The sequence below is a fragment of the Siniperca chuatsi genome, linkage group LG15 (genome assembly GCF_020085105.1).
Source record: "Siniperca chuatsi isolate FFG_IHB_CAS linkage group LG15, ASM2008510v1, whole genome shotgun sequence".
NCBI classification, from domain to species: Eukaryota; Metazoa; Chordata; class Actinopteri; order Centrarchiformes; family Sinipercidae; genus Siniperca; species Siniperca chuatsi.
In genome coordinates this window covers 23,202,713-23,216,006 of record NC_058056.1, presented here as the reverse complement: position 1 = coordinate 23,216,006, position 13,294 = coordinate 23,202,713, and the positions used below count along the sequence as shown (strand labels likewise).

General features: G+C 37.8%; 2 protein-coding genes across 3 annotated transcripts in view; both read right to left on the bottom strand.

The window, feature by feature from the left end:
• Positions 1–420: 420 nt before the first annotated feature.
• lgmn (legumain) lies at positions 421–10,312 on the bottom strand. 2 transcript variants are annotated; one of them, XM_044167445.1, is made up of 14 exons: positions 10,153–10,312; positions 9,679–9,841; positions 9,326–9,423; positions 8,129–8,210; positions 7,911–7,993; positions 7,714–7,789; positions 6,692–6,754; positions 6,444–6,510; positions 5,564–5,682; positions 4,080–4,169; positions 3,743–3,949; positions 3,372–3,545; positions 2,811–2,878; positions 421–959 (listed from the first exon to the last, which is right to left on the bottom strand). In XM_044167445.1, exons 2-14 carry the CDS (start codon positions 9,817–9,819, stop codon positions 917–919), a joined length of 1,311 nt encoding a protein of 436 aa, XP_044023380.1. In that variant the 5' UTR covers positions 9,820–9,841; positions 10,153–10,312; the 3' UTR covers positions 421–916. The 2 variants fall into 2 exon arrangements, with proteins under 2 accessions (XP_044023380.1, XP_044023381.1); XM_044167446.1 differs by having other exon boundaries at positions 3,375–3,545.
• A 1,028-nt stretch (positions 10,313–11,340) lies between these two features.
• Positions 11,341–13,294, bottom strand: part of pcnx1 (pecanex 1) — a 36,710-nt gene continuing 34,756 nt past the window's right edge. Inside the window, 2 exon segments of the mRNA XM_044167418.1 lie at positions 11,341–12,641; positions 12,873–13,013. Of these exon segments, the coding sequence (XP_044023353.1) occupies positions 12,501–12,641; positions 12,873–13,013 (282 nt within the window). The 3' untranslated portion in view covers positions 11,341–12,500.

Sequence of the window (13,294 nt, the reverse complement as noted above, 5' to 3'; positions counted from 1 at the left end):
AAGAAGGGGAAGAAGAGAATATTTTTAAATGTGGGAAAAGCGATTCATTTGGATCAGGCACTAAATATGCTTGTAAGTCCTTCTCACAGAAAGAAATATCCTGTAAAATGTAGCAGGTGTTAAAACAAGCTCACAGGGAGGCCAAAATCCCCATAAAGCTGACAGTGGTTCATGGGAAAAGAGGATGCATATGGGTGTAACTGTCTCCTTACTTAAAAAGGGTTTTTGATCACAGGAAAATAGGCTTAGAATTATTTGGACGCCATACAAATCCTCTTCTGGAGACTAGCTACTGTTAAGAGCACTATAAAGAATACTACCATGTGAATTATTATCCCAAAAAAAATGTGTCATTTTGATATGAAGGAATAATAAAAGTATGTGCTGAATATCCACGAAGTAAGACACTGGAAATATGAGTAATTTTTTAGTTTTGGTCTGTCAGATTTATTTCAAGATCCCTGTGTTACAACAAAGTCTCTTGAGGTTCAACAAACATTCAATGTTTGGTGGTATGTCCCTTACATGTCAGTCAAACATTTATTCATGCCAGGGCCATCCATACCACAAATAAAGCTAAGAGCAGAGCAAATTTACACAAATCCCATGTCATGTCATATAATTGTCTATCCTATTGTCCTAAAAATAATCAGAGGCAGTAAAATATACTCCAAAACCCTTCACAGTGATAGTGCAACTAATCATAAAAAGTTTAAAAATTCTCAGTAAAAATCAAAAGAACATCACAAGTTTAAAAACAACAACAAAAAAGTGTTAGTGTGTTGATAAAACAATAACGTCATCCCCACATCAGATTGATTCCCGAGCAGTGCAAAGAGAAGCTGCGTCTTCTCAGGCCTGCCCACATGGAAGAAGCAGTTTGTTGTGAGACTTTCATGGATTCGCAGAAACCCTTTTACTTGCTGAAATGACACACAGAGTCCATGGCAAGCTGGATGCTGCAGAGTGACACAACAAAACAATTGGTTTTAGTATCAAATAAACAATTCTAATTACTAAAACTAGGGCTAGACTGATATAGTGCTGCAACAACTGTATTACTGTATACAATTCCAGTAAACAGTGAAAAATGCCCATCGCACATTCCTAGAGCCCAAGATGACGTCTTCAAATGCTGTTTTTTTGTCTGACCAACAGTCAAAACCTAAACATATTCAGTTTACAGTGGTGTAAAGTGTTTTAAAAAGCAGAAAATCCTTATATTTGAGAATCCCAAACCAGTAATTGTTCTTGCTTGATCAATTACTTAAATGATTCATGGATTATTAAAAAATAGTTGTTAATTTCTGCCAAATCGTTTCAGCACTAGACTGATATCAAATGCCTTTTAATGGGATGCATGTTGATCAGTTGTAAAGACCAGTTACACATTAATGGAGGTTGATACATGACCACATCTACTGCGCATAAAAGCTGTTTAGAAAATCTGCAATGAATTATTATTTATTATTATCTTAAATAAAAACGGATTGCTCTGCCTTTGAGAGCTGTTTAAAAAACAGTGTAATTATTGTGGGTTTTAATGCAAAAGTTTAGAATTATTTAATGGTCTAAATACAGTTTTAGAGGCTTTGCAACCTTGAATGAATGAAATTCTGATCAACACTGAAACTGTCATTTTTGGCATTGAGTCTCTAAGGTAGGTCTAGGGTTTTGTACAGCACATATATAGCTTTGTTAGTCAGATTTCTCTCCATCTATCTTTCACGGTGCTTTGCTCTTTGCTCTGGTTCCTACTGATGTAACGCTTAACACTTGATTTCCCTCCCTTTGAGTGGTATTACCTTATCTTAAAATGGTTGAAAAAAAAAATAAAAAATCTGATGATAATAACGTTGTTGATAATGTCTTACATTGGCCACTTTGGCCTAAAAATATCCGCAATGCATGTTTAAAGTCAATATTGGCCAAACTTTCCCCCTAAAGAATAAGGCTGACAATATTTTATATTCTTCTTATTGTCAAAAACCCCATAAAAATCCCAAAACCAACTATGTGTTAATCCGTCTCTCAGCACTTTCCGATTTCCCCAGCATGTTTGTGGCTCTCAGCTCCAAGCTCATTCATTTCTACTGAAGATGTAAATCTTAAAAAAATTAAAACAGGTCACGAATACTTTCATTATATACTTAAATTGCATAAATAAATAAATAAATAAATAAATAAATAAATACCTAAATAAAGCTCAGTAATTCCCTTAAACAGCTGGGCACTGTAGTTTTTATAAAATGTTCCTCAAAAAACGAGTATAGTGCATTTGTTGGGGACTATTTTCAGCTGTGGATTAATATGCGCTAGCGAGTATTTCTGGCAGCAGGACAGTCTATGTGGGATTGACTCCAAACTACAGTACCCGTGTTTGTTGTAATAAAAAGGAACATGTTGCCCAGTACAACCGTGTGGCTCACTGATGTGTTTAATAGTTTGGACAACAATAGAGCTCTGTGGCACAGAGGAACAAACTATATCAGGCTTTAGATACACAGACAATACTTGTAAGTGCGATCCAATCATTGTTGGTTTTTTGGTCTTTTCATGGGATTTGTTGACAATAAGAAAAATACCAAATATTACCAGACTCACCTTTTAAAAAAAGGACATAATTCAATATTCTATTGCTTCAACTTTAAATTTTAGGCCATGTTATATAGATTGAACAAAATGTATAAAAGACAAACTGAAATCTACATATATAGTGACACACCACAATCAGACTACTTCTTACCGACTACTATTGAATAAGAATATTGAAGAAAATAATGGTTTATTAAGTGGGAAGTAGACCATACCTCTCTGCAGGGTATCCTCTCTCACACAGGTTCACCAGAGCGTACAGATGTCTCAGAGCGTATTCATACTGAAACATGAAGACATCACAAGTCAGAAAAGTCACACAGTCTGTGATAGTAAAATGTTAATGATCAAAGTGTATTTCCACACTGTTGTATTTGTGGCACTCGAAATGTCAAAACAGTTCCAGAGAAAAGGGAATTTTTTTTATGAATAAACCCATACAGCTACTTAATCTTATATGACATTTTTGTGAGGTAGCCTTATATTGCAATTTGGAGGTGTCAATGACTGTAATGAAAGGGCAGTCTTTCTGGATTAGAGTCAGCTGAATGAATGTAGGTCTAATACCTACTGATGAATAGCATGTGAAACAGATCTGGCATGTCCCCTTTTGAAGCAGAACCAGACTCTTGACATGAAAGTAAGTTAGATACAGATGAATCCTGCCAAAACTGTGACTAATCAACCATTACGTTAAAAACCAACAGTTTCTAAATTTTCGACAGGATGGCCCCGGTCCGATTTAAATGTGCAGAATGGACTCTTCTGTGCAGCACTACCTCAGTTCTGTGCCAGTTGAAGCAGTTATGTTTGTAGTGGTTGACTGCAGCCTTGTAGCACTGATACTGGGACAGTTCGGCTCTTTCGTTGAGAACGTCCTCGGCCTTGAGCCTATTGCCGGTCACGCTCTCAACCACTTTGCGCATAGTCTCAGCCAGCATCTCCCTGACCTGAAACACACACACACACACACACACATTGAAATCTGTAATATGAGAACTGTTATGGTAACTGATCAATTTATGCAGTTAAATCTTCCCTATAAATCTGATTTGCATGGCATGCTTGAAAACTCACCCACAGAGGACCTGAAAACATGCAACATACTGCGACAGCCAAAACACCAGAGGGCTTTGGCAATCTTTACCTTGAGGTGGGAGTTGATCTCCATCAGCAGCCCCCTTGCAACTCTGATATCATTGGAGGCCATCATCTTCCTCTTGAGGATGGCCAGAGGAACGTCAGGGCTCGGGGTCAGATCCAGATTTGTAACTGGCTGCAGGGTCATTGGAGCGGGTTGGGTGTTTGCCTTGGGGTTACCCTGAAATGCTACAACCTTCATGTGGGCCATAGTCTGTATAGAAAAATAAGGAACTCAAACTAAGTATCACAATAAAAAGGATAAGAAACAAACTTTTTTCTCCCTTACAGTTCCCCTTCACATCACTATTCTGCCAATCATCTAGGCTTAAAATAAAAAATACCTTGTTTCCGTACTGCTGGACGTGGCTGGTGTTTGTGTGGCTCTTTACAATCTTGAACTGCTTCAGCAAAGTTTCTTTTTTCAGGTCCTCCTGGAAGCACAATGCAAAACAAAAAACCCCATCACAAAGAGAAGTGTGTGATAAAATAAGCAACAAAATATTTCCACCAATTAAACCACCAATGTGGTTGGTACTTATTTGTTTTATTTTCTATTTAAGTTCAAGTTTCTGTTTTGGGATGCTTATATAGTAGCCCCACAGGTGCTGTCACTGCTTTTGCAAGCTACCAGTTCTTTCATTCTGCTGTTGCTGCTGGAAACATTCACCACTTCCTTTTCCTGTCTTTTTGACACCAGGTGTTTGGAACAGCAAATAAACCTTTTCTGGACTTCATATAGTCTGACTTGGTATTGCATTGTTTAATATCAGTCGGCAACAGGGTGGTAAAATTACCATTAAAGTGTATGAAAATACAGGTAACGAGAAAAGGCAAAATTTCCTGAAGGAAAATAATTGCTTACTTTCTAATTCTAAAAATTGCTCATGTAAAAACTCACTAATCACGTTAAAATGTCTAACATGTTATATCATTGCAGCAATAGAAAAGCAGTTTAAGTAGACACACTGAGAGAGTTTGAAGTGTCAACTGAGGTGTTAAGAGCTGAAGGCCGTAATTGCTGAAGGCATTTGAAAATGTAGTTTTATGCTCAAGTCCTGTAGGTAGTCAGTTTGTATGTGAGCACTGAAAGTAGTTGAACTAACATTTGACTATTAAGAGCTGAAAGCAGATGAAATGCCATGAAAGTGTTTGAAATGATGAAAAGTGTAAGAGATGAAAGCAGTTAAACTGTTCCTTAAAAAAGTAAGAGATGAAAGCACTTGAAAGGTAAGTTGATCTGTAAACGATTAAAGCAACTGACATTTCAGCTTTACACTTTCTTTACACTTAATGCACTAATCAAAGTTATAATCCTTAAGATTTTCATGAAATAAAACCCTGTTTTTGATACTATTTATGGTCTGCATTTTTCCAACAATAACCATTCAATGTATTTACATTCAGTAATTACCTCTTTATATAGTAGTTTTCATTGATAGTGGCAGAGTCTGCCCTTTCTGTACGGGATTCAAATTGCCTTCACACACACGAGGGATTCACAGGAAACGAGATGTGCATGTAATCCAACATAACTGACTAATATTATCGCATTGATATCAGCCTCACTGTTTACTTTTACTCTCCTAACACTGTATCAAAGCTGTACAAGTTACTGCTAACGCAAACCCAACATTTTCTTCTGCTGCTAGCTAACATTAAAAGCATACAAGTGGCGAAACACGGGGAAGCCTTTATTGTAAAGCTGTCACAGGAAATTTGAAGTGGCAAAATTAAATTTTCAGAATTTTAAAAAGATTGAAAACTTTTATATGACAAAATACTGTGAGTGCTGTGATTCAGATACAACAGGGGAAACATCACCCACCACATCGGAGTCCTCCATCCAGTTAACGCTGTACCAGTCTCCCAGGTACGTGTCCCTCTTCTCGTCGTAGTAGCAGGCGTAAGAGGACTCATGAGCGTTGGCTGCTGTGGTGGCGTACACTGAAAAAACACAGAGACAGTCTCATGTTATTCTGTGTAATAGCTTTGTTGAAAATTATAATTTTCCAGCAGGCAAACATGACTCCCATGTCTGCTTGACAGCCTCAGAAACATTTCAAAGACAACACCTGAAGCTCTAACGGACAGTTTATGAACTCACTCAGCGGTATATGTAAATGAAGTGAATATGTTTCAGAAATTAACCAGCTGCTTTACATTTGGACTTTAGATATCTCAGTCATTTAGACCACAGATGGAAGTGTGTAAAAACTCTCTGGTTGAACACAATAAAACCAGAACCCTGATTCTTGTCCTGTTATGTCTATCACATGAGGCCAAGCACATGACAGAGTGACTAGACTCAAAAATTACCACAAGCCATAATGCTGACCCCAGCGTTTGACTAGACTAAGGACTAAGAGTGGAAACTAAAGTCCACAAACTGTAGTGCTGACCTCAGTCTAGTCTACACATGACAAAGAATTTAAAAAATTGAGCTAAAAGCTAACAACAAGCCCTTAACTAGTTAAAGAAATCACATGAGGTTATACTGTTAGTTCTTGGAAGAGTTTTGCTTTTTAGTTGTTTGTTGAGGTTTAAATTCAACATCAAATTTAGGTGAAGTCAAACACTCAGGAGAAAAAGTCAAGTTCATGTTATCGAGGGTTTAAGTAGTTCATCGACACTTTTTATTGATTGTTGCAGCTTCATTATCTCTTGGTTTTACTGGAAAGTGATTTGGATGAGAAAGTTCAACTCACCGTTAATGTCAACAGGCAGATGGTTCATCATCGACCCGGACTCACATGCCTCAATGTAGAACACCATCTGTGAATGTGTGCGGCAGGAAAGATGTTGCGTGGCGAAAAAATAAAGAGACAAAAACAAGTTTTTATGACCTGATCAGCTAAATCATCACCTGATTGGATTTTATCACTGACCTACATACTGTAGGGCATGTATACACATATAGGCCTAAAAAACAAAAAAGCAACATGTTGCTGCATACCCTTTTGTATTTCTTATTTTCATGCATGTATTTAATGGCTTCTTGGAGGTCTTTAACATTGAGCTGCAGAGAAAGAGAAGAGAAAATTTACTTTTAAATGAATTTTTACACATGTAGTTCTTTGCACATCATAATGGAATATACTGTATATACACAGACAAGACATTTACAATAGTTGTTGTTATAATAATAGTTGTTGTGAATAATAACTGACCACATTTGATTTGGGCCTCAATACTTTTTTGGTACCAAGTGAAATGCGTCTGTAGTACTGAGTATCAAAATCTGTCAAGTACCAAAAACCGGCATAAAATGTCCGGTCAGATTTGTCGTCTTGTTTGTTTACTTATTCTTTAATATATCTACTGATTTAAATCATAATTTTGGCAATTTCAGATGTAGATGCTTGTTCATAGATAACATCTAAGAACTCCAGGCTCTTTTGTTAAAAGACAATAAGAGTCTACAGCCATGCTAGCCACTCTTTGAGGCTGTACTTATGGAGGTGCTTTGAGCTAAATGCTAACATCAGCATGCTAAAATACTCACAATGACACTGCTAACATGCTGATGTTGAGTACGTATCTCAAGAGCCATGCCACATACTAATAAATATGGATTCATAGAAAACCATGCTTACATATTTCAAAATAAGGTGTAATAAAAAAGGTATCAGGGATTGTGTCTTGGTATCTTATCAACACAGGTACAGAAAACATTTGAAATGATACCCATGATGTTTCAAAGACTATGTGGCTCTTGATCTTTGCTCTGTCATTGTCTATCCTTCACTTCCATCATACTTTATGGTGTAGCATGAACTATTTGGAAAAAAAAAAGTCAAAACACAAAATGATGCATGTAAGGTATACAAATTATTATTATTATTATTATTATATTTTTAAAGACACATAACTGATCTTGAGATTGATAATTACTATTGCTAAGAACGAGAATTATGTGTTTGGTGCAGTAAGGTATGAGTGAACATTAGCAAGAGCAGGAAGTAGGAAAGTGCTCACATCATCATTAGGAAAGGCCAGAATACCAGGCGCTCCGTGGTCGGTGAAGTACACAAACACATGATCGTTGGGGCCGCTGCCAAGATAAAGAGAGCAAAATAAAAAATAAAAAAAACTTGATAAACCAGATTTTGTACTGCTCTGATCTCATCTCTACGAGAGATTCACTACTCCACTCGTTTTATTTTATCACTTGCCTCTTCAACACTTTTCCAGATCCACCTTTGACTTTTGAGGAGTCACCCTTCAGCACTGCCAGGAAGTTTTCTGGGGTCACATCCTGCAGGAAAACACCCGGTCAAAAAAAATCAAAGTCTCTTCAAACTATCTGTTTGAATGTCAAGAGCACTGCAAAACATTTATTCAAGAGCTTTGAGTTGCACTCTTTAACAAATATTTGCACTGAGGCACTCACGTCCCCAATGTAGTCTTTAGGAACTCCCTTGTACACATCTGTGCCATTCGGCCTGTTGATCAATATCCCAGGGGTGGGGTTACTGGAAATAAAAATATGATTCAGGTTTGCTTTTACTTCAGGAGGAAGTGCAAATGGCTGACCAAACACTTTGGGGTGATGACAGGGCAACAGATAAATGATTCACTGGTCCGGTGATAGTTCCACAGCACGTGTTAAATAATTAACACATGCATGCAGCGCTTACATTAGTTTTCCCTTTTGCCTCTTAAGCCTTGGTCTAGGCATACAATTAACCTTTTCATACATTCGAGCAGGTTTTTAATAATACAAGAAAGGTTTAAGTTCATAATATACAGTAGCAAAGTGAAATATAAAAAGGTAAATGACAGAGTGAATTAATTGGTCCAACTCCAAGTCAAGGTCCTGAACGAGCACTAAAATTAGTTCCTTGTGACTCCTCTCACTGAGTCTCTAACTCAGCCTGAGTACTGCTGCTGCTCTGACAATGAACGACAGGGCCGAAATGCCACAATGACATGAGAAATGCCAACATGGATGTGTGATTATTCTCTGGTTTGCAGATAGGGCTGCGAATTATAATTTTCATCATCAATTAATCTGCTGATTTTTTTTTTTTTTTTTAAAGATTATTTTTGGGGCTTTTTTTAATCTTTATTTGATAGAAACAGAGAGACAGGAAATGTGGGAGAGAGAGAGGGGATGACATGCAGCAAAGGGCCACAGGTTGGATTGTACATGTACTACCAGGTAAGCTTCCAGTGCACCCCAATCTGCTCATTTTTTTCCCCTCAATAAATCAGCTTGACCAATGAAAATAGAGAAAATTGCCCATGACAGTTGGAGCCCAAGATGGGAAGAACCTCCACTCTGTTACACTGCTGTACAATCGCACGTGTGTTGAGTGTCTCTGTAGTTCAAACAACTCCAACATAGTGAGACAAAAACTTGATCGGGACATCCCTAGCGGGAACCATCAAATAATTTAGTCAAAAAATGACTTTTATATAACTGTGGCTGATATTTACTTGCACATTCTAATAACTTGCAAACGGGGAAGAATGAAGGTCAAGCACTAAGAAATAAACTACAGAGGGGTTTTTGAACACTTACGGGGAAAGACGAAGTCTCTGTATCACAAAGAAACACTGCACAGAATGAAAAATGCCAACTCACTCCTCATTCTGTGCCAAATCATCGTACATCATAACCACAATCTGCTCATCGGGGATGCCATTCTTGTGGACAATCTGGTAGGCATGGCAAGCATCGGCCTGAGAGTCAAAAAACATTAAGTAGAGGTCAGCTGCACATTATCACAATCAGTCTCTGAGCCTTTTAAGAGCCTGGAAAAACTCTGGGAGAGCATACATGTGAAAGGGGAAGTGGCTTAACTGAGTATGAATTTGATCTTATCAAAAACCAATGTAGATTATAAAAGAAAACAATTGAGTCATTCATAGTTTGCATTTGATAAGGTGACATTGTGGGATCAGTTTCATGTAGTTTTCCTGTTTTACACCTCTCACCTGGTGTCTGTAGTTGTACCAGCCATTGGAGCCAGCCACGATAACCACCCAGTTTTTCCCACTGTCTGGCTGCTGGGAGGGAAATGCCCTTACCAGCCCCAGACTCAGGCCGAGCAGCACGAGGAAGACTGAGTTATACATGTCCTCGCCTTCTGTGGGAGTCCTGTATGGATGACAGGGATGGTTAAAAACTCTCCTTATCAAATTCACTCTCAAAATAAAGTTGCCGTTGTTCGTTGTGTTTGTTGAACTGTAAGGTGGCAACAAACAACAGCAGCTAAACACAAAAATAACCCAAACACCTGACTGCCTGAATGTCACATGATGATGATGATATTATACATTCTCGGAACCTTGCTAGCTAGCTGGTAGCACAACAAGCTAACAAAACGACTGACTCAAAAAGCTGAGAATGCGACAAACCTGTTAATTTAAATCCTTGCGGCATTAAAACAGACATAAACATGTTTTTACCTTTTCTTTGCTGTGGCGTGCGAAGGAGCCTGCAGTTAACTAACGTTAACTACTGTTACATGAACATCTTCAACAGGAGTCACAGGGACATTTATATGCGACGTGACGTCGGGAAAAGCGTTTGATGGGAATTCTCCCGCAGCAGCCAATCAGAGGGCTCGGGGGGCGTGGCGTCACAGTAAACGGTCATGTGGTTGAAGAGCAACAACATGCATGAGCTTGTCTGTTTTGTGGTTAAAGCGAAAAGTAGATAAACCAGACTTCCAGTTGGTTTATCATTTCTGAGAAAACAATCTCTCCTTCAAACAAAAACATCAAGGATTTATTCATTTAAAAAAAATCTAAATAAAGGCAATCTTTTGCCTTTACTAACATTAGTCCGGTACCGTGGTGGAAAGTAATGTACTCTAATTAATTAAACTTAAAAGGACAGTTCACCCCAGGGCAGGGCAGGGCTATTTATCCATCTAGATTCTTTTGGTGTGAGTTGCTGATTTAGAAAATATCAGCTGTAGAGATACAGTAGTGTGGTCTTAACAACCTTTACCTGTTGATAAAGCACTAATTGGCATTAGAACCTTAAATACACAGCTGTGGGTTTTTGGCAGGACAGTGAAGACACTCCAGTTATCATTGGCAGGCAAATGTCAGAGAAATTTCCAGAAATCCTCCACCATACAAATGAGGATAAACTTTCCAACATCAGTGTTCAAAAACATTTGACTGATAATGCACCGTATTAATATATATTTCTGGTACCAAAGTGTGATAAACTCTAGTAATGGGTTAGTGTGAGCTTAGATTTATTTGTAACCAAGTTCAGAGAATTTAAATACTAATAAGGGGAAAAATACTTAAAATTGTTTAAAAAACAGATTGAATGTAATTTCTCAGACCTACAGGGTCTTCAAACATGAACAGCGTATGGCACAAATTTTGAAGCATTTTACGCAATTCCTTATAACCAATTAAAGCAGGCACAATAAAGAAATGTTATTATAAAAATTATAATCACAAGTTTAATTTTAAACTTTCTCTCGTGCAACATTTTGTATATTTACTAAAAGTCCCTGTTGATGACTGAGCTCAGTGTGTACTGGTGTGTAATATTTTTATTTAGTCTGTTAGATTCCGACAATGATTTGGAGAATTCCATAAAATTATACATAAACAATCAAAAGAGGCGTATTAAAGATGTCAGCAATAAATCAAACTTTTATTTCTTCATATAGAAAAGAAGTTAAATAGTGAAACAGTCCATCAAAAATTCGGCATCTTGTTTTCAACCAATGGTCCTTAATACATTAACCTTTGTCTCAAAATGAAAAAAAAAAAAAAAGATGTAACAAAGTGTAAATACCATGTTCACAGTAATAAATATTGAAAACAAAATCTTTTATACATTGACATATATAGATATAGATATATATATATAGATATAGACATATATATATATATATATATATAGATAGATATAATCATATACAGTAAAAAGTTATTTTCAAGTTTATCAAACATAAAATAGTAAAATAAAAATGGCTGAAAACAGAATGACGATTGCATTTATTTCATTCCCAAGGCATCGGTAACCATGGCCATTCAGAGTCTGTAATAAATAAAATGTGATATTATCTAAAGAGTGTAGTGCATCACTGTAAATAAAAAAACAAACAAAAATTATAGTGCAAGTTTTTTTTTCTTTGCGCAAAGTAATCTTGCAAATTTCAAAGTAATCCAAACGGAATGACAACAATGAAACAGAGGAGTTTGTTGAGCACAGCACCATCAGGTCTCTGACTTCAATCTGTTCTGCACCACAACTTTCTCTGTAGTCTTGGCAGCAAAAAACAAAAACAAAAAAGCTTTCACGTGTATGAAACCATGGGAGATATTCAATACCAGGCTGATTTTGGCAAATTATTTAAAGATAATCAAAACACAAAAAAAAAATCTCCACACGCTCTTTACACTCAGCTCTGTCAGAATTGCCAAAAAAACAAAGTTGATGAAATGCATAGAAATCAATTACCAGTAGCAAGAACTAACTTAACTTAAGGATTGTTTACTGTCATGCAGCATTTCTGAGATGCAAAGCAAGGCAGATACTGTGGGTGTGTATTGATGCAGTAAAGGATGTTGGATGAATGTATGCTCTGCCTCTGCTTGCACTTTTCCCTGGCTTCCTTTCCCCCTCAGCAATAAGGAACAGGGGAGGGGGGAGAGCTCCCATTTCCTGTTTGTCTGCAGGCTCCTGCGTCCTGCTGAAAGCCAGGGAGGTCTGGCTTCGTCTTCACACAATTGTGTGTGTGTGTGTGTGTGTGTGTGTGTGATGTGTGTGCTTGCTTGTCTCAAACCTCTGCACCCAACTCAATGACCCCAGTCTCAATAAGGGGCACTAGCTTATCTTCCACCTGTACCAGCAGGATGGTCTTGTCGATATGGGAGCGATTGGCTGGGTCTCGGCTACAAGGCACCCACCGGTGAATCACCTGCAGAGGGCAATAGAGGAGGCCGCTTTGTGAAAGGAAGCATCCAATCAAATGTTTGAAGCGTTTATTACAAAGCCAGTAGGTCACAGAGGGTGTTACAGGCTAAGTACAAACAAGATAATCATAGCAAAACCAGATTTATAGCATAAGAGTGTGTGAGCTGACAAACAGCAGCAAGTAAAGGTAAACCTGTTTGAATCAATGTATTCACAGCTGTTGATAAAGACTTACATGTCCTTCCATGCCCTCTAAGGGGCTCCAGTCCCTCCAGCAGGTCCGTCCTGCCCTCAGTCTCATCGTCTCGTCAGGCCACTGCAGCTCCTTCCGCTTCGATAAGTTGATGGTCTCCAGCACCTGACTGACGTCCACAATCTGAGCGACATCACAGAAGCACAAGAATAAAAATTTACATCATGGCAGGACTGAGGGTCGTTACTTCAAGAGATGAGTGACATGCAAATACATTCTACAAGACCAAATGTGGACACAAGTGCAGATGGTTCATCCGTTAGCATCGATGTATTTTTTAAAACTTTATTTCAGGGTGTCCCGGTAGCTTAATGGTAACGACAGTCACCATATAACCAAAATGTCCATGGTTTGAACAGAGACTTTGTTGAAGGTCATAGCACTCCCCCCCATGTTTTCTGTAT